The 25,016-nt window shown below is 41.7% G+C and overlaps 1 protein-coding gene across 1 annotated transcript in view; it reads left to right on the top strand.

Moving 5' to 3' along the window:
* The first annotated feature begins 3,299 nt into the window (after positions 1 to 3,299).
* Positions 3,300 to 25,016, top strand: part of Ccdc141 (coiled-coil domain containing 141) — a 160,211-nt gene continuing 138,494 nt past the window's right edge. Inside the window, 2 exon segments of the mRNA XM_036185814.1 lie at positions 3,300 to 3,559; positions 5,283 to 5,405. Coding sequence (XP_036041707.1) covers positions 3,458 to 3,559; positions 5,283 to 5,405 — 225 coding nt within the window. The 5' untranslated portion in view covers positions 3,300 to 3,457.

Raw genomic sequence — 25,016 nt, 5'->3', positions numbered from 1 at the left:
TTTATATTTGGTCTATGAAATTTGTCTTGGTAAAGTCAAAAGCCAACAATAGTACCAAGCCAAACTCCTGGAAATGCATGTGGAAGAAAAAAGGGTCACTCTTTCTGTGTGGTGTGTGTGTGTGTGTGTGTGTGTGTGTGTGTGTGTGTGCAGGAAAGGAGAGTTTACACACTTTGTGTGTGTGCGCTGGAAAGAAGGGTTTGCACTCTGTGTGTGTGTGTGCAGGAAAGAAGGAGGGTTTGCACTGTGTGTGTGTGTGTGTGTGTGTGTGTGTGTGTGTGCAGGAAAGAAGGAGGGTTTGCACTGTGTGTGTGTGTGTGTGTGTGTGTGTGTGTGTGTGTGTGCAGGAAAGAAGGAGGGTTTGCACAGCACCCCCATAGATAGAGCTGAAACAACCGCACAGGAAGCTTTTCAAATGCCAGCTCCCTCTATTTCTTTAAGAGCCTGCCATTTGAAACTCTATCAAATTCAGCCATAGCTTTATGATTCCCTGTAGAGGACATTTCGCTGAAATTCAGTTTATATAAAAACAGCCATTTCCCAGAGGGGTGAACAGAGAAGGTGCAGTAACTTCTGCTAGGCCGCCTATAAACTTCAAAGGCAGGAGAATGCCTGTGAGGTTCTCCTTTGGTTTTGGCTTTTTTTGTTTGTTTGTTTGTTTTTTCTGGTGAAGATGGGAAGTATAAATAAACTGTAACTCAAAGGCTTTTACCACTTTAATATGAATAAAACCCACCTGAGTGTAGTGTAGCAATTTCTTTAGCCCAGTGTATTTCTTACTAACTATTCTCCAAATATGTGCTGGAGTTAATGGCAGGCTATTAACTAAGCATTATTCTAGATGAAAACTACAGCAAGCTTTTGCAGAAAGCAGACGTTGACGGTATGGTCTGAGAATGTGGTTTCTATGGAGAGGACTACTAAGTTTCTGCAGGGATGGGGTGGAGAGAAAGCAAAAAGGAAAAACAAAATTGATTCAAGTCTTTTGCAAGATTTTGTTTATTTGTTTTTATTTGTCTGTCTGTTTTTCCAAGATAGGGTTTCTCTGTGTAGCCCTAGCCATCCTGGAACTTGTTCTGTAGACCAAGCTGGCCTCCAACTCAGAGCTCCACCTGCCTCTGCCTCTGGAATGCTGGGATTAAAGGTGTGTGCCACCATTGCCTAGCTCTTTTGCAAGTTTTAAAGCCAAGGATTTGAGTGAAAATTAGTAATGCATGCATGCATGCAATTCAACTTAATGTTCATGTCCACCAAAGCAAGAGGACTTTTTTTTTTTCCATGTTGGACCTGGACTTGTTCCATCTAATTAAGAGAAAGGTCATCCACACACAAAGTATGTTGCTGAGTAGCTGGATTAATCTTTTAACAAAGTCCTATTTCTAATTCCCCTTGCCCTTAAACCTTGGATTTAACTAGCCTTTTGGCCGTGTCCTCTTCTTTCCAGCTCTCCCTGCTTTCTGTCTAACTGACTGCCATTTTCCAAAGTCCTGTGCTTTCCTCTGTACCCCTGACACAGTCTGTCATCCTAAGTGAAGCTTTGTGAGCGGAGCAGCTAATTTAGCCTGTGGTCCTTGGAGCCTGTGGCCCCAAATTCCCTTCCACTCTTGAGAGCCTTTATGCAACTTGTGAGCCGTGCAGTCTCCAGCCCCGGGGTTAACTTAGGGTGAAAGCATGCTGTTTGCAAGCACGTTGATGTTTGCCCTTCTGGTTCCAGCAAGATGGATAAGGACTTAAGCAATACCCACTGTGCACTTAGTTTTGGACGTGGGCATTCTGGATCTTGGTTAGAGCTGAAAGCTGGTTGCAATTGAATTGTTTTGGTTTATACAGACCAATTACATACTGGTTCAGTGGAAGAAACTCTCTTTAATATTCCAAAGTGGATTTTATTTTTTCTCCACAAGCTCCTCAGCCCTGTCATGAAAGGAAACCACTGTGAATATGTCCCACACTGTTAAGGATCTTCCATCTGCCGTCCAGAGCTTGCTCCTGCTGCTCTGTTCATGGTGTCAGCGGAAGCTTGGTCAGTCTAGGAAATGGGAGCTTGGTATGCTTCCCATTTCCTCAGAACCCCAGGCAGATGCTGACAGCAGAAGCCCAGGGTCAAGGGCATAGAGTTTACAGAGCAGCCATGGCATGCTCTCGGAACGAGCAGTGGTCCCCCGTATATGTGTGTGCACAGTCCCACACATTTCAGCTCAAGAATATTTTCATAAACCTTAGCAAAAGAAAGCAATGGCGCTTACTCAGACCTCTGAGCATCAGCCGGGTGTCTAACATGCTTTACACAGAGCTGAGGGGGTTTCCACAGGCAGAGGCTTCCTTTGGCTCTGTCCTCCATTCTGCCTTTCATCCCAGAGATCTCCAGTGGGGGCAGCAGCTTTGGAGTTAGTGTCTCTGATGTGTGTGCCTGTGACCTTTGACCTAAACGTCAGTGTTATTTTCAGCTGTTTTTTGACAGGGATCCAACAGCTGCTGCTTAATACCAGAGACAACTTCTGACACAGGCAGAGCTTCTAGCAAAAGGATTAATCTGTGGGTCTGACTCTGATTTGGAGCTGGTTGCTTTTTTTTTTTCTCCAGCTAGAAATGGGGATTAAAAAAAAAAAAAAAAAAAAGTAACAAAGTGTTCACCTTCAAACAAACAAAAATACATCTCTTGCTACAGTTATAAGTAACAACAAAGTACTGAGCTTTCTAACGGCTGTTTGCTAGCTGAGTTGAAAAATGCTGCTCAGAAAACCACCATGAAGAAATCCTGGGAAGATGTGCATTTATTGATAAAATGCTAGGTGAAATGTTTTAAAAATGTTCCTAAGAAGTTCTGAGAAAATGAGACCATTCCTTGGGCTTCATTTGGGAAAGGCCACTAAGTTCTAGAAAAACAGATTAATCTAAAAACATTCTGATCAACTTTGTGAGTGAAGCCTCTGCCCAAACAAAAAAGGTCATTTTGGGGGTAGTTTGGGTAGTTTTCTTTGTATAAAGAAGACTTTAAAAGACTGATGTCCAGGTCAGTGACTTTCTGGTTTCAAAGTCCACGGTTACAACTGTTTAGTTTCAATTGCCAAACTAATTTGGGTTGTCAGGATGTAACTTTTTTTTTTTTCCATTAGCTATCAGACATCAGCTGATAGGCAAGCTCAAAGCTGTCCCCCGAGTTTCAGATAATGGCAAAAATAACAGGCACTTACTGTTACCATACCAGGGGTGTGGCTGGCTTCTCTCTCTCTCTCTCCTCCCCCCCTCTCTCTCCTCCTCCCCCTCCCTCTCGATAAGCTCAATGGGGCTGTCTAATTTTAACTTCCTGTTCTTTCCTTTTGGCCAGATAATCAGTGTGAGCAGAGAGCGTTCCCCGAATGAGTGCCGGTAGCCCTGTGGATGCCTTCTGACATGACCAGCAGACACACATCCCTACCAAGGTTGCCCCAGGTTTAAACCCTCCTTCTAAAGTGCCATGTCCTGCAAAGAAAGTGCCCAAGTGGGTGTTTCCACCACCACCATCAGCTCTGTAGTTGTGCAAGCTGGGAACTCCAAAATCGTGATAGCCGTGATCAAGGTAAGCTCACAGCTTTCTTTTCTCTGTGTGGCTGAGGGGGTGAGGGTCAGGGGGTGGCTCTTTGTGGTGTGCTGAGAGTCCTAAAGGATAATGTACACGTTTACAGGACACAGCACAGAACAGATGATAAATAATAAGTGCTCTTAATCACTTAAATCAGTGACAGAGGACTGCTGAGTTTGAACAAGTTGCCGATTGGCTTTTTGGCTTACAAAGCTCCTACAACTTAAAACAAACTTTGCTATGTACTTTCAGTTTGGTCCTTAAAGGCAAGGCACATGTGACAGAGGTTCTGGAATGTCAGGTGAGGAGTCCGGTGGGCCAGGGCAGTGCCTGTGAGTTTTGAGTGGATGTGATGGATGGAGGCACAGGTCACAGAGGGGCACTGTCTTGATCATGATCGAGAATTAGAAACACTAAAAGCCTCTTGCAAGTACCTCCCAAAACTGGTTTCCACTGGTACGGGCGACACTAAAGACTTCTCCCACTACAGGGTGATGGAGACCCTGCCACAGACTGTGTACCAACTGGCTCTTGAGAAGAGAAAACTGCAACCACTTGGGGCTTACCTGGATGTTTTATGTCTAGCTGTTTGCAAAGATGGCCACACATCTTTGGGTTGTGGAAGACTTCCGTGATTTGTCCCCTTCAATTGAAATCGTGCAAGATCATCTGAAATATAAGCTTGCTCATTAGACGATTTGCCACCTAAAGAAGTCATGTTTAATGAATGCAAACCTAGCCAAAGGGGGGGGGGCAGGGAGCTGGCAACAAGGGCCATTTAATTTAATTGCTGCAATTTTTATAGTCGTATGAAAATTTGTAGGAGGAAAGCAGGACTTGACATTGAGCAATGGAATGCAGGGTTCTGCTCAAGGCCAAGTTCCCAGTGCTCGGAGCCTCCTGAACAAAAATCAGGACCTCAGCGTCTCCCCACCCTCTCCTCTGCAGAGGTGTGTATGGGAGTGCCCAGGCATCGGAGCTGCACCAATGAAAACTGATTGATTGGACATGATATAGTGATGCTTTGGGCAACTGGCAGGTGCCAGCAGGAGGCAAATGTATGACATAAAAAAAAATCAACATCACTTTTCCTCAAACTTAAGGTACTCTTTGAGTAGAGGAGTCACAGAGCTTAGGGAATAACCTACAGGATAGTCAGAGGTACAAAGAATATACAGACTTTAAAACTATGTGGGGAAGTCTTTTTAATCGGATTCTGTTTCTCAGAATGGCCTCTTGTGGTCCTCTCTCCAGCTCCCTTACCTCACTGCCATCTCCAAATGAAACATATTTCAGCCTCTTCAGAGAGCAAAGCCTGTATTGATGGAGAAGAAAGGTTGGGCTTTGGTCTGTAGTGAAGTTCCCATCCCCCCTTTACCTGTGTGAAGCGTCACTCATTGCCAATTGTCCAGAGTTGTTTTGTGAAGGTACAGCTGTGGAAATCTATTCAGTGTCTTAGAGATGGTGAGGAACACATCATCTAATGCACACGTTTCTCACTGGAGAGTTTAAAGAATTCAAACCCACATTCCATGAGAGAATTTGTTCTAAGAATAAATGAATGGGTTTGTATTAGACCTGTTGTGTTTCAACATGTTAGGTGGTCTCTATGAGAGGAGAGAGTGTTCTTACTATAACTGGAAATTAAAATTAAAAAGTGGGGGAAAAAAGGAGAAGGGCGAGAGAGAATAAACATTCATTTCACTCATTTTATTTTTAGTGTGGCAAGTGGGTACAGCTCCAGGTGGCTGAATCACAGCCCAATCTTCTAGAAATTGGGAGCAGTCAAGATGAAACCAAAAAACTGCTTCATGATCATGAGCTTCTCCTGGCCAAGCTTAAGGTAAGAGCCTCAGATGTGAGGCAAAGGCAACCCTACACAGGAGGAGGATGACGCCAATGCTCACCTTCTTCTGGACCCCACTGCTGTGCCTGGCTTTGGCCATTTTATGATGATGCTGAGAGTTAATGGAAAAAGTACTACTGTTGTTATGGGTCAACACCGGCATAGGAAAGAGATGAGACAAGAGCTGGACAAACAGTTCAGTTGGTAAGGTGCTTGCTTTGCAAACACAAGGCCCTAGCTAGGTTACCCCATGGGAAAATGGTCAGGAATGGTAGTCCAGGAAATGGGAGGATCCCCGAAGTTTGCTGACCAGCCATTGAGAGACATTGAGCTACCTGCCAGTGTCTCAAAAGAAGTGGATGGTACTCCTGAGGGTGACACCTGAGTAGTTTTCTGGCCTCCACAAGAACACACAGATAGACCAACGGACAGACACACAGACATGTACAATTAAATAAGAAACAAAGTATATATATATATATATATATATATATATATATATATATATATATATTTTTTTTTTTACTTGCCCTGATGCAATAGAAAATACAGAGGGACAATCTTTTCACTGTGAAGAACTAAGTGATATTTCCCCCAACTGTCTGACTCAGTGAAAACATACTCCCTACCTTTGTATTCCTTGAATTAAGTTCCCAATACACACCAGAGCCAACCTTTCTGTTGCTAATGTGACCTTCTGGTAAGAATAATTTAGAGGAATCATAAAAGCCATCTGATTTTATGCTTAGTATTAAGAGTTCTTAAAACCAATAACATGGTCAATAAAATCAGACCCAACACATTGTAGTTAGTTAAGAATATAAAATTAACACTGATTTGGGATTGCCAAGTAAGGGCAATAATTTGTGAGGTTCAGTGCAAACTGAAAATGTACAGCCCCTTGTTGAAAAAGCTAACATTGTGCTTTTCATTCTCTATGTACTATCTGGCTGCTTTGGTTGGTAGCAGACATGGGTGAGTGTGGCCCCATGCATACAGAGCATGACTCTTAACTCAGGCAGCATACTGTACTAGGAACCAACTCAATGAGAGTGAGAGAGTAGAGAGCAGATGGTGCCCCTCCCCTGGAGGTTGGACTTCACATACCACCGGGTTCCAGATCCCAGCATTTGCTTCATGATCTGTGGGATTCACTTAGGGAACACAAACTGAATAAAGAAACATCCTTAACATTTCCAAGACAATGCCAGGCAGAGTGGTGAAATCCCATGCTGTCCTCCTCTGAATGGGGCAGTAGGATGCAGCTAATTCTCTGCATCATGAGCCTCACACTCAAGCAAGTGGATGTCATCGTTATGATCTAAGAGGCTTGGTGAAGAATCTGAGTCCTGAAATAAATGGTCAGGAGGATGCTCTGTGGTGTTAAACTTAAATAACACTGGCTTCTTCATGTTTCTAGGCCTGAAACACATACTTGGTTTCTAATTCAGAGGCAGGTCTAACCTGCCTCTAATTTATAGACTGTGGGAAAAGTAATTACTTGGGTAAAACTGACTGAGAGGGTGAGGGATGGATGCTGAAGAAGGCAGCCTTTAGATTCTGATATTTACTCCCTTGTTTGACAGCTCGTGGCTCTGGTGTCTGGGATCTGAGTTGTCAATCAAGGTAGTAAGTCCTGGTCATCAGTAAGTCTTGTGTGTGTTGAGAAGAAACACCACCCAAACAAAGCACCATTATAATGTGACAGAACACTGGACCAGGAATCAAAAGACCTTTGTTTAGCTTCAGTTATGTCACAACCTAATGTAACTTGACAAACAATTCAAAGTCTTCCTGTTCAAAAAAAAAAAGCTTCAATATATTCTTAAACCTGCTGCTCTGTGAACCACAGAAACTCAATACTGCTCTCTGCCCATTCCTGAGATTGGCTTCCTCGAGGTCCATGGATCCCGGTCTCCTTCCCATGCACCTGCCAACCATTGTGGGAGTTAATCTGGTCCTAAAACCACATTCCTTTCACAGTTCCCACTAACTGGCCCTGCCTGGTATTTTCCGGCTCACTGGTGAATCACCAGTGGTGGCTCACAGCTGATTGGGCCTCTGGGGCTACTGCTTTCTTCTCTATCTTTGTGAACACGCTGGGAGGTATCCTTCCATAGGTGGAACAATGTGGCCCTCCCCAGTGTGGTGCTTTGCTTCTATATCTGAGTCCACCCTTGAGCTCAGCTGGAGAGGGGGCTTCCATTTAGCAGGCCCAATCTGCTTGCAGGACACTTAGGGCTCTAAATCCTAAATGCCTGGTTCTTGTAAGCCAGACTTCAAGATGTGGATGAGCTACTTAAGTCTTCCGGACATCAGGTTTTTTATCTGCATGATAAGGAGAGAGGAGATCAGAGATTCACATCTCCTGGATTTTATCATTATGTGCCAATGGAATCTGGAGACATTTTCAACCTCTCTGCAAATGGGTCTAAAACATAGGCTCTCAGATAAAAACACATTCTGACTTCACCTATGTTTCTGATCATAGCCTCTGGATAGGTACCTCTCATGCCCTCCCTCAGCCATCGGTCTGCTAGTAACCTAGCCAGCTCAGCCTCCAAGTAGTTTACTTATGAGGTCTGTCTTCCAAATTGTACTGGTATTTAAAATTTTATTTAATGCTTATGAAAAAGAGATGGGGTGGGGAGTTATGAAGGAGTTTGGAGTCTATTTCAGATGTGTCAACTTAAAAATAATGGTAATTGAATTTCTCACATGGATCACAATAATTTGCCACTTAGTATATACACTATCAGGATTGTCACAGTTTAACCTGTGGCAGAAAATTCTTGGTCTCAAGTTGTAACATGAGGCTTTCAAAGGAAAAGGATGTTAGTAGTTCAAGGAGCCAATCATATTTAATATTTAGCGATCATCCTAGTCCTTTCCCAGTGTATAGGACCTTACAGTAGATTCCAATTAGAGAGAAAAATATTTTGGAAGAGGTTCTTGGAGTGTGTAGGAGTCAAGAGTGAAGTACTTTCTGGTTGATTTTAATACTTACCCTCTCTAGTATAAGAGTATATATTTGAAAAATTAGAGTAATAACAGTTACCTTCATGCTTCCAAAGAGAAAATCTGAGAAGACAAATGTAATGCCGTATGGAAGTACCTGCTGCCTTTGATGAAGAAAATGGCATAATTATTATGCTAATGTTGAATATAACAGACTAATGTGAACATTTAATAGAAAAGCTATTTTGTGCCTTCCACTGAAAAGTCTCAAGCACTCATGATGAAGAATAAGGGGAGAATGTTGGGAACACGTGATTTTCCTAAGTGTTTCTAATGCTGGTGATGTCTGCGCCCCTAGGGATTTGATTTGCCTTCAGCTATGTACTTAACATCCCACTGGAGTATCCAGAGAGAAAATCATTCCCTGTTTTCAGTGGTGAAAACGATCGTGTAGAAATAGGTTTAAGTCCCAGAGGCTTCTGGATTCCCACACTGTGCTAACTTGTTTCCAATGAGAAAGAAGGCATCTGGGAAGGAGAAGAGAGGACTTAGCCCAGGTAAAGACCTTCCTGTGGCTGCCATTGACTTTGTGTCCCCAGGTGGGCGCAGGGTGGTTGAGGGCAGACGTGAAGACCGGAGGGACCTTTGGGATGCTGCTTAGGATGTTTCTAGCCTCAGGGTCTGTCTTCTAACTACATCTCTAGTGTCCAAAGGAATTGGGTATGTTAGGGGCATGTGACAAATAGCCTTCACAGAAGAATGACCCTTCAGAGGGATTACAATCCACCAACCGCTTTCCTCTTACTTGACTCTCAGAAGTCTAGTGGTTTCCTGCTGCAGATGAAATCTCTAACCAAGTGTGGCTAATATTTACCCTATTTCTGATCACTGATTTAGAAACAGACATGGTATGGATAGAACATATGAGTAGTAGAACCAAAATCCTTATATTAAAATGTGCCTTAAACAAGGGGTAGTGTGAATGACTGCAATTAAGCTGCAGCATTTGCTCAGAATGCATTTAAAAACATGTTTTATTGCATCAAAATATAAGCAACATAAAGTTTACCATCTTATCCACTTCTATGTACAATTCAGTAGCATTGATTACATACCCACCAACTGGGTAAATTTTTAAAGAAATTAATCATACAAGACAGAAACTCTGTATCTTTTAAGAGGTAATTCCCATTATTATCTCTGCTTCCAATGTAGTCTGTTTCTTCTGTCTATGTATTTGCCTGTTCTAGACAGTATATATAACTGGAATAATATATTTGAGTTTTCATGCCTGGCTTGTTTTCTTATATGATATTTGTTTGTATTTTGTGCAAGAATTTCACTTCTTTTTGAATAATGAACAACAAAGAAAGAATTATAATACAGTGTAATGGTTGCATATCCCTTATCTGAAATGCTTGGACCAGAAATATTCCAGCTTTTCAATTTTTTGGATTTTGGAATATTTGTATATGCACAACGAGATGTCTTGAGCATTGAACCCTCATATGTTTCAGATACACATTATACAAAGAGAATAAAGGTAATTTTGGTGTTTTCATTATGCCTGTATTTTGACTCTAGTCTATGGCATGAGTTCAGGTATGGAATTTTCCATCCATTGTGTTATGGCTGTGCTCAGAAGTTTTAGATTCTGGAGTAGTGTGTGTACTGGTTAGTTTTACTGTTAATTTGACACAAACTAGCGTCATCTGAGAAGACAGAACTTCCATCGGGCAAACACCTCTATCAGGCTGGCCTGTGGGCAAGTCTGTGGGTCATTTTCTTGATTAATGATTGACATGGGAGAGCCTAGCCTGTGTGCAGCGCCATTCCTGGGAAGGTGGTCCTTGGATGAGCAAGGAGCCAGTTGGTAAGCCGTGTTCCTCTGTGGCTTCCCAGTTAGTTCCTGCCTCCAGGCTCCCACCTTGATAACTTGCCATGGCTTCCCTCAACGATGGGCTGTAAACAGTAAGCTGAACCCTTTCCTCCCCAAAACTGCTCATGGTGTTTATCACAGCCACAGAAAGCAAAGTAGGACTCGTGTGTGTGTGTGTGTGTGTGTGTGTGTGTGTGTGTGTGTGTGTGTGCAGTGTGTGTATATACACATGTGCTCTGTGTGCATGTGGAAGCCAGAGGCCCACATCAGGCGTCTTCCTCCATTGCTCTCCGTGTTAGTTTTTGAATAGGGTCTGTCACTGAACCTGGAGCTCATTGATTTGGTTAGGCTGACTGGCCAAGTAGTTCAGGGACCCACTTGTGTCTGCCTCCCAGCACTGGGGTTACAAACATGGGTCACTGTGCCTAGCTTGTACATGGATCCTGGAGCTCTGAACTCTGACCATCATGCTCGTTCAGCAGGCACCTCACCAACTGAGCTCTTTCTTCAACCATAAATTTTGGAGTGCTTTTGATGTCAGACTTTTAGATGAAAGATATTCCACTTGTAAGACATTTGGTCTGGTCTCCTGTCTATGTTGAGTAGTTTCCACCCTGGCCTTTCTAAGTTGTGCTGCAGTCGATGCTGGCACACAAGTATTTGCTTGGACATCTAACTCTAGTTCTTTCTGGTCAACATGTAGCAGCATAATTGCTGGGTTGTATGGCATTTCTGTGCTTAGGTTTTGAAAAAGCACTAAGACATTTCCCCTAGTAGAAAATAATAAGTTTGAACAGTGGTTAGTTTTAAATGTCAACTTGCTACAACTTAGGATCACCTGAGCAGGGAACCTCAACTCAAAGATTGTCTCCATCAGGTTGGCATGTGGGTGTATTTGGCCTTGGTTGCCTTAATCAGTGTGGGTGTAGGAAGACCCACCCTAAATGTGAATGGCATCTCCTAGTAGCAGCCCAGATAAAAAGCCATGGAAGAAAAATATTGTTTGCTTTTTTTCTCAGTTGACTTACCTCTGATTAAATTTATTTACCCAGTGGTTGCTGTTTCTAAATCCTTAGCTAATGCTATGATCAGCTTCCCCAGGACCTGTGCAGTCCCAATATTGTGCCAAAGGCCTGGAGAGTTCCTGGAGAGCTGGTCTTCTTGTCCACTCTGGAATCTTGAAAAACTGGTTCTAACACTGGGAAAGCTTCTAGCCATCTTTCTACTTTCTGTTCTGGCAGAAGTGAGGAGCATGTGTTGCCTGGCTAGTGAGACTGGGAGAGAGGAGTCACTACCATTGGGGGAGAAGAGTTCTGGTGTGGCTGCAAGCTCTCTCCCTCTCTGCTTCTGCTGAGCGGGCCAGATAGCTCCATCTGGTAGGCAGACTGTAATTTCATTCATGACAGCTATGTTCTCAATCTAGTTCTTCTTTTAGGCAGGCACCAAGGTGGGGACCAGATTTTGGAGGTGGGGGAGGAAAGCCAGAACAGTGTGGTTTGTATGGTTCCAGAACTTCTGGCTCCTTTTTACTGTTAGTGAGAGGAAATATCTTGATCCGTACCCAAACTTAATGTCAATTTCTCAATCACTATGAAACATTAAGGGGGGATGGCACATGGACTTGTTTTTTGGTGTGCTGGTCAAGGAATGCATCTGATGAATTTTTCAGTGATCATTTTGAATGAGGTCACTGAGATAAGGTAGGGCAAAGCAGAAGTTCTGGAAGAACTCTTTAGTTTTGATATTGAGAAACTTCTCTACTAAAAAACACCAACAAAAGAAACTTCTCTACTAAAAAACACCAACAAAAGAAACTTCTCTACTAAAAAACACCAACAAAAATTCTCGAAACCATAAAACATTTAAATTTCTGTGTGTTGTCGACAGTATTTTAGTTGGCAGGTCATTTCCTTTCCTAGATATTCAGTTCTAGTGAACAGTACGTGCTACTGAGTGACTCGGGAGGCTAATTTTGAACGATATTCTTTAGAGCTAGGAAATGCCATGGATAATCTGGTAAAATGATTTTCTTATAAGTAGAAGTGAGAGGTTATCTTATCCGTTTGTGCTGTTACAACAAAATATCACAGACAGCAATTTATAAAGCACAGATGTTTGTTTTTCGCAGTTGAAGAGAGCCCAAGTTCTGTTTCCAAGATTGTGCCTTATTGCAGCACCATGCAAAGGACAAGAGTTGTGTCTTCAAGGATAGAGAGGGAAAGGCAAACAGCAGTGCACTGTCTCCCTTTCAAGCTCCCTCACTGGCATTGGCACTGATCCATGTGTACAAAAGAGACCCCATGACCCAGCCTCTTCTAAAAGGGCCCAGTTCTTAATACTGTGGCATGAGGGTTTATGCTTCTAATAGGTGAATTTAAATTTTAGGGAGCACGTTCAAGCCACAGCAAAAATGTTAATTTAGTAGATTCCAGAGAGCCCATGATTTGTTCTTATGAAGCAGAAATTGAAAATGTCCATTATTGATGAACTATTAATGTAAGCTTATTTTTAGGGGTACAAAAATTCTAGATGGAGACAATTGTGTAGTCACAGAGTTGGAAGATTCCTAAGTTGGAAGGTTCAGGAGTAAACATTGGGCTCCTTGGCAAAAGCTGAAGGACCTATGGGAAACATGAGTCACATACCATATGTATTTCTATACTTGCATGTCCTAAGAAATTACATGACACTAACTTCGTAAGAAAGAGAAACATCCTCATTTCTGCAGGGAACAGACCATGTTTGGGTTACAGAAGATACTGACATTCCTTCTAAGAGTTCTGGAAAGATCTAGCACACAGCAAGATTCTGGTAGATTAGAGACACTTTCAGATCCTCCGCCTTCCTCTGATGAAGAATGAGGTCTATGTTCCCTTTCTCCCGAGTACACAGACTTCTACCGTGCTTTGGCAAACATAGATGAAGCTGGATTGTGGTGCGGTCCCCAGCTTCAAGAGACTGGCTGCATTTGTGCTTCATGGTTTAGAACTGTGACAGACACTTAGCATATACTCCACAGGGGAGAAAGTCCAGCAGCATTAGAGGCCCAAATGGAGATGTCTCTGGGCTCCTGAGCAACAGATCTACTGATATCCCAGCTAACAAATAAGCAACTTGCCTGTCATGCAAGGGAGTTACCTTGGGAAGAGACTCTCCAGTCTCAGTTGAGACCCCACCATGCCCGTGTGGAGTCCAGAATGCCTTCCCGATCTCCTTCCATCACTTGTGGTGGTATTGTGTTCCCAACAATATTGTGCACCCTAATAAATTTATCTGGGGTCAGAGAACAGACAGCCACTAGAACAAAGCCAAAAATGGTGGCTAGGAAATGGGTCAGAGCAAGCCATAGCAGAAGTTGGGCGGTGGTGGCGCACGCCTTTAATCCCAGCACTTGGGAGGCAGAGCTAGCCAGATCTCTGAGTTCAAGGCCACTTTAGAAATAGCTAGGCATGGTGACACAGCCTTTAATCCCAGGGAGTGATGAAGAAAGTAGAAAGATATATAAGGTGCGAAAACCAGGCACCAGAGTTAGTTAAGCATTTGGCTTGTTTAGCATTCAGGCTTTGGAGCAGCACAGTTCAGCTGAGATTGATTTGGATGAGGACTCAGAAGCTGCAGTCTGAGGAAACAAGACCAGCTGAGGTACTGGCGAGGTGAGGAAACTGTGGCTTGTTCTGCTTCTCTGATCTTCCAGCGTTCACCCCAATAACTGGCTTCGGGTTTGATTTTATTAATAAGTACCATTAAGTATTCCTGCTACACTCACTGGGCAAAATAAATGACTGCTTCAGGAAACCTGAATTTGAGGTGGCTTGTGGCAGAGCAACAAAGAAGTAGGGCAGAGGGTGCGAGCAGCTGTCACATCTTCTCAGGACAATGAAGGTAGTACTCATGCATGAATATCCACAGGCAGAAGAAAATGAGAACTTTTACGGAGAAAAAATTGAGAAATAGACCTGGGTTTCTTTAAAATGGAAGCTGGTGTAAGTAACAGTGAGGGTAAATGGCACTTCTGAGGTGTGTGTGTGTGTGTGTGTGTGTGTGTGTGTGTGTGTGTGTGTGACTGTGTGACTTATTTCTTGAAGGATGGATAAATGAGCATGCATCCAAAGATAATATCTGTGATGATGCTCAGCTGTGTGGTGTATATCCCACTACAGCTTCTGGATCAGGAGGGGAAGATTTATAATTGTAACTTTATATACAGAGATATGCACAAAATACTGTAGAAGGAAGAAGGATTAATTCTGTCCAGGAAATCACATAATAGTTCATAAAGAAGGTGGTTGGCACTCCTAGGAAGTATGAGTGGCCCAGATACTGCAGACCAATTCAAAGGGCAACTCATGGAGTGAGAAAATATAGATATACATTTGTAGTGTGCATGACAGTTAAAGGTGTGTGTGTGTGCACAGGTGTACTTTGTGTGTCTATGGTGATGTGTGGGCATGTGTGTGCTTTTATGTTTATGGTATATGTGTCTAATTGTTCATTGTGTGAGTGTGGTCACACACAAGCAACAGCATGCATGTGGAGGTCAGAGGAAAATCTTGGGTGTTATTCCTTACCTTCTACCTTATTTGAGACAGACCCCTTGTCATTCATTGCTATGTATGCCAGGGTAGCTGGCTTATGTATGCCAGGGTAGCTGGCTTATGTATGCCAGGGTAGCTGGCTTATGTATGCCAGGGTAGCTGGCCTATGTATGCCAGGGTAGCTGGCCTATGAACTTCAGAGGATTTTCCTGTCTCCTATCCTTGGGTAGGATCTTGGGGCTAAGAGATATGTGCACTACCATACCTGGCTGGCTTCCACGTAGGTCCTGGGATCCCAACTCAAGTTTTTAGGCTTGTCCAACAAATATTTCACCTACTTATCCATGGCCTCAGTCACAGTGAATTTTTTGAGATCATAACCTTACAGCCTCAGACCTATAAAGTACTTACTTAGAAGACGGTCTTTTATGAAAATGTAATCTTCAACCGATGGAAGTAGAACCCATATCTCTTATTGACAGTGACAAAGAGGCTGTTGGTCCATGATTTGGAAGGCAAGATGGGATCTGACAGTTCAGGAAGTGGAAATACATTTATGACACAGAGAGCAGGGGGTAGAACATGACATACCATCTCCACTCTCCATCTTCAATACCCTTGAACATTAGATTACTTGGAGGATAGCAATGCGCCTTTCAAACTCTAACTACTAGCTGACAGATCCTTCTGTTTAGGAAAAGATATCAGTATGCATTCTACTTAATTGAAAATGAGGAAATTCTTTCTTCTGCTTGTTTAAGTTCATTACAATGTATGCCTCATTAGTGTTAGCCCAAATGCATCTTTGCCTTTAAAATGTAATAATGTATAAAGGTACAAAGCTCAAGGTTTCTTTAAAGTGACTTGGCTTTCTCATTCATATGACAAATCTATCTAGCTGTTAGTCATTAGGAGACTAAGGTGAACTTATGAGTTAGCCCTGTCTTCCAAATTACCTATACCTCCCAATCTCTGTACTCCAGCACGGTGGTATGTGGAATTCTGATCTCTTCCCCAAACCTACCTGCTCACTCCTCAGAATTCTTTGCATAAGTTCATTCTATCAGAGGATTACAAACACGTTAGTGGGAACAATGTGGAGGGTGCTTTTTCTAACTTCCTTGGACTTGGAACCAGTAAAAGGCAAGTATGTGTTCTCTCACATCCTCCTTCCCCCCTCCCTGTGACCTTTCCACTTACCAGGGAGACACAGTGGTGAGGAGAGCGTGGCCCAGTGGGAAAAGTAAAACCCTGGCTATTCAGTTGCTGCTGTATGTTTCTGCCACTAACCTAAGCTAGCAAAGTGAGACATCAAGGAAGTGACTCCATAGCTCATATCATACAGATGGTGATCTGATTGTCTCAAAAGAAAGCCAAATGCCCTGTCGGTAGATAAGAACTGAAGAACTGGATACCCCAAATTCAATGTAATAGAATGTATTTTCCCCCCGAGTCAACTCAAAATACATCCTGAGTTTTCCATAATTGAAACTAGAGGAATCTAAACTACCCAAGGCTATTGCTTACTGCTTTCTGAGTGCTTGAGTGTTTTTGGTCCAGTGGTCCCATCAGCTATTAAACTTTTATTAATGTGTTGAAAAGAAAATGCTTTGCTAGAGCATCACACTTCTTAGAGCAGAGATAAATAGGAATATATAATGTAAACTACAAGGTCAGGCCTCATTTGTAATTCAAAGTGTTGGGGAGGCATGTGTAAATTTTAGGGAGTTAAATGCTTATCTAGGAAAGAATAAATATCCTAAATTGATCTAAGCTTAAGAGACTAGAAAAATGAGAGCAAATTAAAACCAAAGCAAGCCAAAGAGAGGAAACTACAAAGAATAGTGATCAATACAATTGAAAACAGAAACACAATTGAAAAATCAACAAGCCAGAAGCCAGCTCTTGGAAAAGGTCAATTAAATTGATGAACCTCTAGCCAGACTAAGAAGGAAGAAGAGAGAAGACAAAAATGACCAATATTAGACATGAAAAGGTCGGTCTTACTGTAAATCTCGAAGCCATTAAATGTATAATGAGAAAGTGCCAAGAACATCTGTATGTACATGAATCCAGCAGCTTCAATGAAATGAACCGAGGCCTTGAAAGCATAAATTACCAAACTTAATCAAAAAGCAAAGTAGAAAGAAACAAGTGAAAGTAATTTAATAATATGCTTAATTTACTCCAATATACACAAAATATTACCATTTAGCAAGTAATCATTATAAAATTACAGTTGAAATATTGCATCAAAGTCCAGTGAGATACTGGAATTTTAACCTACCCCTTGCAAATAGTTGGTGGTTACTGTGTGTCCACTGTGGTAGATTTGGAGAATAAAGGAGTCTGCAGCTGGTGGTTTCTTCAATTGGTTTTCTAGCTCAAGGGGAACTTAATGAACGAGTCAGGGCAGGTAAGTCCTGAAAAGGAAAATAGTGACCAGATAGTTATGTCAAGGAAATGAATAAAAAAAATGGTAGATTATTTCCAATGGTCTATGTTTAGAATTACTTAAGCAGTGTTACTAAATAAGGTCATAGGAGGAATAAAAATGTTTTTCTAATGTAATACTTTTGAGAATATGTATGTGTGTGAATTTGTGCATGGGTTTGCTAACTGTTGAAAATCGATTTTGCATTAAACAGTAATTTCTTCAAAACAGCTGGAGAGATGGGTCAGTGGTTAAGCAGCACTGCTCTCTCAGAGGATGACTTGGGTTTCTAGCACTCACATCAGTGCGGCTAACTCTAGATCCAAGGGATTGAGGGATTGGATGCCTCTCTTGGCACCCACACTCACCTGCATCCCCCCATCACATCTACATACAATTAAAATTTAAAGCAAATAACAATGATAGTCTGAAGACTGTGTGTGACTACAGTTTGAAAAACCAGCAGCAGAAGGCAATGAATGATGTGAATTGTCTGCTTCCAGCTTCTGGAAGCATTACAGCACATTTCATTAATGCTTTTACATGTAATTAATTTGTTGTCTGCTGTTCATTCATGGTTCAGATATTGCTCAGTGGACTTCTCATGGTTATGTTATATAGTGATGATAACATTAGAGACTAAATGCAACTCAGATACTAAAAATAACTGAAAGAATTTCTTAAAATACATTATGCTTAATGATGGTTAACAGATCATTAAAGATTTTGTTACATGAGTGATGAGTATTTAATGCCGAGTAAGGATGCATTTGGAGTGTTTTATATTGCTTAATTCATTTGTAAATATTTCTCATCTGACTGGCTTTCATTCATATCATAGATAATGGTCTAAATTCTGAATAAAAAAAGGAGTAGTACAAATACTGCTGAAAACTGATGTGCCTAGTAAATGGCATGTTCCATTTATTTTTCTTTTCATTTAATATTTTGGGCTTGGGAAAAAAGATGAGCTGTCTGGATATTGCATGTAAAAAATAGGGTAAAGGTTGAAATATTTGGGAAGGTCTCCCAACCTGGCTGGCATTAGCACCACCAGAATGCTTGAGAAGTGGACTGGTCCTCAGATGCAGGCCCCATGCTATGTTCCTGAAGAAAAAATATGCATAGTTACTACTAGAAAGTCAAAAGAAGTAATTCTGGGTTTTCTTTTTCTTCAAAGAAAAAGTGCTTTTTGCATCACTTGAAATTTGGTCCATGGAAGAGTTTGGTGAAGTGTTTAGGAATGGAACATTTTCAATTCTCATATTCCTATCCGATGCAAGTCACTCGTTAGCATAAGCCATTCTTTCCAACAGAGGAGGTTTGGTTCAACCACAGCAAAGCAAGCAAACAGTCTTTAAAAACCTAGCTAATCTTGAAAACAGTATCTTTCCATAATTGCTAGACTATTCCCCAGATTGTCAATCCATTGTGAACCTGTGAGACATCCCATGCGTACATGGCTCATAGTTGGTGAACAGGGTATTATAGATGGGAAACATTTAGTAAAAAGCTCCTCTTTTAAAAGCTGAAGAGGTAATAATGGTTGTTTCCTGTATTCATTCGCTGTGTGCCAATCATCCTGCTCATCTTGCACTGAGTATTAAAACTTAAACCAATCTTATAAGATAGGAAATACTCCCATGTAACAGGAGCCTAAACAGGTTATACCAGACTGTTGCTACCCCAGTTTATGTAAGAGGGTATTACTAATATCTAAAATGTAGAAACTACAAGGTATTATATAAAAAACTGAATGTTACAAAGTACTGAAGGAAGGTTCCATAGGGAAGGCTCCATAGCTCAAGAGTAGAGACTGTATAATAGCATTTGGATATGGAAGGAAGTGAGATGTTAGGGTTGAGATCTCACAAGTGTTAAAAACAATGAAATGTAAAGAAATATTATATTAAATTAGGTGATCCAGACTCAGAAAAGCAAAAGTCGCATGCATCTTGCAAGTGCAGGTCATAACTTTTAATGTTTGTATGTATGTAAATAAGGTAGTGTGAGAGTAGGCATAGATTACTAAACTAGATAGGAGACCATGGAGCAGGGAAGAGGAGGTATTGAAAAGGTGGGAGAGGTCAGAAGGTCACACAGGATATTAAAAACTGAAAGGTTGTTCTAGAGGTGGGAAAGACAGAGGAGGAGGGGCGGGGTGTAAGAACAGCAGAAGAGGAAGAGCGAAAATGGGTTTTGTTTGAAAAAACAGTGAAACCGAATTCTTTGCTAATTTTATGAATATTACATGTACGAGAAAGGTAAAAATTTGGTAAATCCTCTTCTATATTTTAAAATTAAAATTTAATTTGAGTCAAAATAGCATTACAGGTTAGCGGATCAGCAACACTGATCAGCTGCAAGATCAGCAACACTGTTGAAATAAGTATAAGCAAGACATACAAAGCCTCAAAAGAGCCCTGTCAGGAGTATCAAAAGATGAGACTCTATTGGCACAGAGGAGATGTGCCAGAGCCAGAAGACAGTGGACAGTGGGCTACAGATGGGATTTAGTAGTTGTCAAACAGCGGGTAGATTTGACAAAATAGTTTCAGGGCAGTTTGCTTTGTAATTATTTACAGGGTGCACTTGAATGGAAAATTTCTAGACTTAAAGATGTAGATGGGAGCTATTAACATTGGGCTTTACACTGCAGTTCTGAGGGAGATGGCCTCATGGATCAAATTGAAGTCTTTGATAGAGTAGTTAGCATAGTATGTTTGTATAGTAGAAATGGTATTTTTGCTAGTGAATTATAGACAAGATATTTCAGTATCAGTTTATTTTACATAAAGAGCAAGAGAATGATTAAAGAGTATCCCAATCTTAAGCCTGTAGGATAAGAATAAATGATAACCCCACTGACATCATTACACCACTGCTCATTTAAAATCGGAATATCCTGTATGTGTGGTGCACTAGAGATCAGTGCTACCATTTGCTAGGTCTTGGGCATAATCAAATACAAATTGCAAGTGCTTAGTAAAAAAGATGAATGGTAGTAAGCCATTTCCTAATATCTGACTGCTCTATTCACAATAGTGAAAAAACAGAATTAGCCTAGATATCCATCAGTAGATGAATGGATAGCGAAAATGTGGTGCATATACATGATGGAATTTTATTCCACTCTAAAGAAAAATGCAACCATGGAATTTATAGAAAAAAATAGATGGAACTGGAAATTATTATATTGAGGTAACCCAGGCTCAGAAACACAAATGCTACACATTCTTTGTCATGAGTAGATTGATTCTAGTTTCTAATTTGTGTTTGTATGTGTATATGTGTGCATGGGTGCACATGTGCACATATGTATGAATGTGTATGTTGTGGAGGTCAGAGAGGGACCCCAGGGGTCATTCCCACTGTCCTCCTTATTTTGGGAGACTATTTCTCATTGGCCTAGAGCTTCTCCAAGTAGGGTAAGTCCGATGTCCCACAAGACCCAGAGATCTGCCTGTACCGCCCAAGGATTACAACCACACCACCCATATGAGGCTGTTTTATATGGGTTCTGGGGAATCAAACCCAGGTCTTCATGCTTATACAGCAACACCTTACCAGGGGAGCTATCTCCCTTGCCCCAGCTTGCAACTTTTAAAAATATGTTCTTAGTTGTGTGTGAATGAGCATGGGCAGAGGTCTCGAAACTAAGTAGACAACTGTGAGAGGGTAAAGAGAGGTATCAAGGAAGGGAACGAGAAGGCTAGTAGAACACATATGACTTGAAAGTGGAAAGGGAAATGGAGTGGGGGGAGCAGAGATTTGGTTGTATAGGGTCAGCCAGAGCGAAGTGTGTATGAGCATGCACAAGGAAATCCTCCCTCTTCCACAATAAATGTGCAAAAGGAAGACAAGGCCAGAGATGAGACTATGGAAAATCAGAGGCAAAATGTTCAGAGACAGAGAGCTAAAGGATATTCCAAGACAAAAAAAAATGAGATAACATTAGAAACAGCAGTGCACCAGAGGAATCTGGTGTTAGATTTGACAGCCAGAAAATGATTGCTCTCCTGCAACTCTCTAGAACAGTCCTCTCTTCTGCTGTTGACAATGTTCTGCTCTGAGTACCTTTTATAATTGGTCATCTCCCTACAACCCACTCCAGTATGCTTGTTGAGAGACAGACTTGCTTCATGTTGGCTTGATGGTTGGACTGTGAACACAGCTCCACCCCTGAGTCCGAGTCCCATGTTTGGATTATATGTTAAGTAAATGTTTATAGAGCAGATGGACTGAATGAGCACATATCCATTCCATAACTGGACCAAAAAAAACCACACACACACACAAAAATGAATACAGGTAAAGAAATACACTAGAGATGACTGGAGTGGTGTTCACAGACCTGTACTTCTTGAACTCACCAGTCTGAGGGTTTGAAGGATCAATTATTAATGTATAGAACATTCTAGTTCCTAAAACACATGGTGCGACTGATTAATTATTAATGCTATTAGTGTTTCTGATTTGTATCATTATTCTTCTAACTGAGCTGGAGGATGGATTTCCAAGTGAATTATTGATATCCTCATTTTCGAATGCCAAAGCGGCCTCTCTTGTGAAGTCTTTGCTGAGCTCTGGCCTGCTCTTTGCTTGTCTTTTCCCACAGTGCTCCACTGGGGCTTCTCAACACACACTTGGTATATGCAGTGCCTCTCACCCGCATGCTGGGCTCACGTAAGCTTGGGCTGTGTAAGGTGCTGCAAGCCTGGCTCCCACAGTATTTACACCCACACCACCTAGTGCACCTGAAGAATGCCACTTCCTTATCCCACATGGGGTAAGACTGGTTAAAGAAAGGTGTGCTGCAGCTGGCTATAACATTTAACATTGCTTTTAATATTGGTTTGCTCAAATTTTTATACATGTATATATTTCTCATAATACTGCAAGATTTCCTCTGGGGAGGAGACTGGCAAAACAAAGTTATTATCTGGTTACCTTTTGTCTAAATTAGTTGTATGAACTTTGAATTTACCTCATGACTTACGGATGCAGATAACTCAGTGGGCATTTTGATTGTCCTGTGTCAACTGCCTTTTAAACATTAAAATTAAGTTCCAAGGGTGAAGTATATTTAAATGTTTTTAATGTGCCATTTGTTTATCTTCAAAATAGCCATCTGAGGTGAAGTTTGTAAGAGACAGCACCTTAGTGATGGAGCCTGTTAGCTCCTCCTGCCCAGACGTGGGTCCAGTGTTATTGTAGTAGAATATAACCCTTGCGAACTTACCGGTCTCCCAGTATCTCAGCCCATGCCTGTAAGTTTTCACACCCGTTCATAACGTAGGTGTGAGGATTCCAGGAGTAGAAGGACTGAAAGCATTTAAGACCAGGGTCACATACAATGAGTGCTGAATGGTTGCAGCTATCCCTGTCTGTCTTAGACTCTTCTTCTATTCATGTGTGTGTGGTATACATAGTGTGTATGTACGTACATGTACGTCTGCATGTGTGGGGCACACATGTGTGGTACAGGTGCATATAGAGGCCTGAAGCTGATGAACAGAATCAATTGCTGTTCCACCTTGTTCAGTGAGGCCGTCTCTCAGGCAAATCCAGAGCTCACTGATACAGCTGCTCTTGCTAGCTAGCCGGCTTGCTCTAGGGATGCTCTGACTCCACTTCCAGAGGCTGGGGTTACAGATAGGTAACCATGTATAGCTGGCATTAGGAGAACTTCTGGGGATCCAAGCTGAAGTCCTCATGCCTGCTTCAGCAAATTAACCACGGAGTTATCCCCATGTCCCCATCAGTGTTTTTACATTTTTAATTCATCAATTTTTATATGTATGAGTGTTTTGCCTGCATGTATGTATGTATGTACCTTATGTGTGCCTGGTGCCCACAGATGACAAAAGAGGATGTCAGATCCTCTGGGACCGGAGTTATGAGTTACAGATGGTTGTGAGCCATCATTGGGTGCTGGAAATTGAACTCAGAGCCTTTGGAAGTGCAGTCAGTGCTATTAATGTCTGAGCTATCTCTCTAGCTCCTCCCCTATCAGCATTTGAGTCCTCATTTTACAAAAGAGAAAACTAATGCATCTCCAGACCAGTTACTAGACCAGTTCTTATGGTAAGGAAGCACTTGTCCTGGAACCCCAGCCCATTGTGGTTGCCTTTGTGGCCATATGGTGCTGAGATACAAGCCCTTCAATCACTGGCTTGACTGTAAGAACCCACCCCCTGAGGAGGTGTGTAACAGTGACATGAGTTCCTTCTCACCCGATTCAATAGGACCACTCGGTAACATCAACGTCACAGTTATGGGTCTCATATGATTTAGAAGAACCAAGTTGCCATAGCAATGGAATGGCTGTGTTCTTCTAGCAGGCTGGAGCTCATTCTGTCTGCCTACTCTGTGCTTGGTATTGCCAAGGACATGAAAGAAATGTAAGAGACACTCTTGGCTGCCTAAAGTTTATAATGTATAATGCAAAGAGGACAAAATGACCCTGTTAGGCCCAAGGAGCAATTAAGTAACTGCAATCACAACATCAAGGCTCTAGGTGATTAATTAACTCCCTGGGTGATGAATGGTGATAGTGAAGCACCATGGGCAAGTTTGGGGGGAGAAAAGAAGTTAATTTAGCTGGAATGGTTTCATGGAGACTGGTGGCATTTAAGGACAGCTTTGAAACAATGGGGTTGTCGGGGTGAGCATATAAAAGAGAAAAGTTTCTGGGAGGGAAGAAGGCGACACGCAGGTCCGAAGGGGCCTGCTTCCGCTTCGCTGTGTTTCATCCTGAGAACAGATGCTAGCTTATTGCTTATGTTTATTTAGTCTTCTGTTCGGTACAAAAACTTCCTAATGTTCTAGCTTTCATCACGTCTCAGAGAATATGTCATTCTCTTTATTGTTATTTTTGTTTTTGATCAAGCCTGAAGAGTTCAAGTTACCCAGTATAACGCACAATGGCATCCTTGATAAGTCTGCAGGGGTCTGTTGTTTCCAGTCGCACAAAAGAGCACAGAACCAGAGGGAAGGCAGAGAAAGCTAAACAAATCCAAGGGTCCAGAGCGCTCCCTCAGACAACAGAAAACACTATTAAGAATCTCAGCTATACACCTGTAGATGATTTCTCATTACATTATTTACTTCAATTCACAGAGCAGACCTGGGAGAGTCATTTATATGCAAATGCCAGGGCAGGAAAAAAAAAAATTAAGAAAATGCATTTATGGAAAGTAATGGTGGAGAGGTTCGGGGTTCATTTGAAATGTTTCTAAAATACCATCTTTTACTGCACAAAGAAATGTTTCTGAATAACAATTACGATGCAGTAAATTGAGAGGAAAAATACCTGATTTTATTTACATTTAATTACACAAGGTCTAAGCTTTGAAAGATAAAAGTTGCAGCATTGTGATTATAATTGAGTTGTTTGTAGTCCTTTAAGTAGTTCTGGTTTGAAAAATGACATATACAAAAAAAAGTCCTTATTTGTTTTTAAATTCAAATGGACTGGTACAGTCGTACAGTGTTAGAATTTTCCAGGTTTTTGTCTCCCTGTCATTGCTGTGTGGCTGACATTTTCTCCTGACGACAGAACAATCTGATATTTTACTGACTTGGCTTTGGCACAGGAATGCTTGCAAATGAAAGTGTGACCACACATTCTTAATTACCTTCAGGCTGTGGTTAGGCTTTCAGGAAGAAGCTACTGGAGGCTTCCACCCTGGGCTCTCAGAGCAGCAACCCTTTCAAACTGTAAGTGAGACAGCAAAGTCAGACCTTTGTGTCAAGTGCCACAGCGGCAAGGGTCAGTCTTATCAACAGGGTGTGGCATG

The sequence above is a fragment of the Onychomys torridus genome, chromosome 4 (assembly GCF_903995425.1).
Source record: "Onychomys torridus chromosome 4, mOncTor1.1, whole genome shotgun sequence".
Taxonomy (NCBI): Eukaryota; Metazoa; Chordata; class Mammalia; order Rodentia; family Cricetidae; genus Onychomys; species Onychomys torridus.
This window is presented reverse-complemented; position numbering and strand designations above follow the sequence as displayed.